Source organism: Poecilia formosa, unplaced genomic scaffold, assembly GCF_000485575.1.
Source record: "Poecilia formosa unplaced genomic scaffold, Poecilia_formosa-5.1.2 Scaffold170, whole genome shotgun sequence".
In the NCBI taxonomy this organism is placed as follows: domain Eukaryota; kingdom Metazoa; phylum Chordata; class Actinopteri; order Cyprinodontiformes; family Poeciliidae; genus Poecilia; species Poecilia formosa.
The window spans coordinates 28,828-31,720 of NW_006800109.1; the positions used below are offsets into that span (position 1 = coordinate 28,828).

General features: G+C 47.4%; 1 protein-coding gene across 1 annotated transcript in view; it reads left to right on the forward strand.

Moving 5' to 3' along the window:
- Window positions 1–601: 601 nt before the first annotated feature.
- The window catches only part of rapgefl1 (Rap guanine nucleotide exchange factor (GEF)-like 1), a 24,559-nt gene continuing 22,267 nt past the window's right edge, over window positions 602–2,893 (forward strand). Inside the window, exon 1 of the mRNA XM_007564953.2 lies at window positions 602–1,500. Within this exon, the coding sequence (XP_007565015.1) occupies window positions 1,301–1,500 (200 nt within the window). The 5' untranslated portion in view covers window positions 602–1,300. The remainder of the gene's footprint in view (window positions 1,501–2,893) is intronic.

Genomic DNA, 2,893 nt, shown 5'->3' on the forward strand with positions numbered 1-2,893 from the left:
CTGAGTGGAATAGATCACTTAGAAGTGGAGTTTAAAAGCTAAATTATTGAAAAGAAGCAAGCAAAAAAAATAGAATTCAACATTATTGCACCGTCACAAGTACAAAGCAACGAAAATCCTAACTGAGATCCAAATAAGTTCAGAAAATGAAGCATATGTGGGCTTAATGGAGAACAATAACATGGGGCCGAGTTTAGTTCCCTGTGGTATTCCACAGATGATTCATATTACCTGAGCCTGAAACAGAATCTGAGCTGAAACAATAATCCTGAAGTGTTTCTCTTCTGTTGGGTTCAGTTTCAAGGAACCTGACGCTCCAGCATGAAGAAGAAGAAGAAGAGGAGGAGGAGGAAGGTGTCCGGTTCTAGATCAATCCTGGGTCACGTGACTTCACTGAGAATCAAAAATCAGCTGATCTGGCAGAAAACTTCCGTTCAGCATCCGAGTTTAGTGTTAAATAAAAGAATCTGCGCTCTCTCGTGCTGAAATCTCGCGGTGTTTCCGCTCTGTCGTCAGGGATATTTCCATTTCCATTAATTTTACACTGCCTGCGCGCCGCCGGGCAGTGCGAGCATAGTGCGAGTGTCGGGAACGCGCAACTGCAGCAGATCGTCAGTCGCGCGGAGGGGCGGGCGGGGGAGCGCGCGCGCGTGCTCTTCATCACTGCTCATCCAGAAATTCACTAGGAGGACCGGGACCGAAGATCGGTTTGGGGGAACCTAAAACCCCACTGGTCCGCTTCGAAGAGCCTGCAGAACCGGAGAACCGCCGGTGAGGCTCGGAAAACCCACCGCACCCAAACGCACCGGGCCAGGTGAGCGAGGAGGAACCAGCAATCCGCAGAGATTCGGGTCCGGATCTGAGTCTGGAGCCGCAGAGGGGCAGCGCGGATTGAAGGAGCTCTCTTTGGGGTTTTATTATTATTATTTAATTTTTACACGCCCTCGGAACCGGAGCTCGGAACCGCAGCTCCGTGTAGAGGCGGCGACTGAAGCCGAAGAGCAGCTGGGGGAGGAGCGGCTGTCGGTGCGCGGAGCTCCGGAGACCGAGTGGATCATCCATGGGTTAGCCCGCACTGGTGGTCCACAGTAGTCTGCAGAACCCAGGAGGGTCCGCTCTTACCTGCACGCACCTGCGCTCCCTGACCCGACCTGCGGGGGCCGGATGATGTAGGCGCCGCTGCCCCTCCACCACCAGCAGCAGCAGCAGCAGCAGCTACCGAATCCAGAGTCTCAGCAACCCACCCAGGTCTCTGGACCCCAGGTCTCAGCCCCCCACGTCCCCGGTCCAGAGAAGAACCATGCCGGCGGGGATGAAACCGCTGGAGAAGTTTCTGAAGAAGCAGACCACCGCGCTGACGCGGGCCGGGGGGTTCGGCGGGATGGGGGACAAGGCCAGCGGTGGCACCGGGGCGTCCCGCAGGAGGGCCAGCCTGTCCCGGGTCGTCCCGTTCTTCAGGGAGACCTCACCTGAAAGCGGCCACGCGCGGGAGGTGTTCAGGTGAGTTCGGTTCTGCATCTTAAATTAATTAAAAATAATAGATGAGGTGGACCCAAAGTAAAGGTTAAAGTTTGATGTCATTTCGATCCAAAATTAAAATAATTGATCCCAAAGTGAAAGTAAATGTTGTAATTCTTATTAATTCGAATTCTTCATAAGTCTCCTGTAGCAGTCTGTGTTACAGCGACTTTGAAGGAACCTCTGACTGAAGACTGTTTTTCTACAGTCTGAATGTCTTAGAAAATAAAATAAATAAAATAACAGTTTTGGTTCCTAATCAGAAAAAAATATATATCATCACACCTTTACACACTGGCCACTTTATTAGGTACACCATGCAAGCTCTGGATCGGATCACTTGGCTTTGCATGGAGGTTCTAGTCCATTATGGCATGAAGCAGAGATGATATCCATCATAAGAACCTCCGGGTTCTGGATAACGTTTGTTCTGACCCAGTTTGTCATCAGAACATGGATCCACTGTGGTCTTAAATGGATGGGTCTGGTCAGCACCAAAACTCTGGTTCTGTTCTGCTTTGTTCTGATGCTGTTTGATTTTCAGCTCTCCTTTTTTTGCACATCTGGATGAAAATCTGCATTGGTTAGCTACCATCTGATTAGCTGTTCAGCTTTTTGTGTTTGAATTGAAATGGTGTTCCTAATAAAGTGGCCAGAAGGTTTAACTGGGTTTAGTGTTCTGGGTGTAAACAATTTTGGATAAAAATGTCAATAAATTTATTTGTTCTATTAACTTTCACATTTTATTCCTAATTTCAATGTGGAAAAATTTGAATAAAGAACAGAAACTTTTTTATATTAATTGTTTGCTTGTCAATAATAATAATAATAATAATAATAATAATAAAAGAGACATAATTTATGTAGAAAGTTTTCTGCTTCTGTTTTATTGTAGTTTAGTTTGAGAGGTTTGAGCCTTCTCAGCCACCGTACCTCAGTGGTTCTTCATTCATAGCAGCTCTGGACTCATTTAATGTTCAACGTTCTTCAGCACAGAGCCGTGATTGAAAGCAGGAAATGAAAAGGCCCCAGAGGCCGATGCTTAAGTGGGGTGTTGAACAGCCGCTCAGAGATTTCCCTCTGTAGAAAACAGAAATAGAAAAATTACAGAACAAAAAGGTGCCAAAAGTCTAGAAACCATTATGATGAATGTGGGTTTTCAAAGCACACACAGCTGTTCATCACAGAAAAGTCCTCTTTTTGGCGCCTACTATAACATGGCGCCCAGTGTAGCATGGCGCCCACTATAGTATGGCGCCCACTATAACATGGAGCCCACTATAACATGGCGCCCAGTGTAGCATGGCGCCCACTATAGTATGGCGCCCACTATAACATGGAGCCCACTATAACATGGCGCCCAGTGTAGCATGGC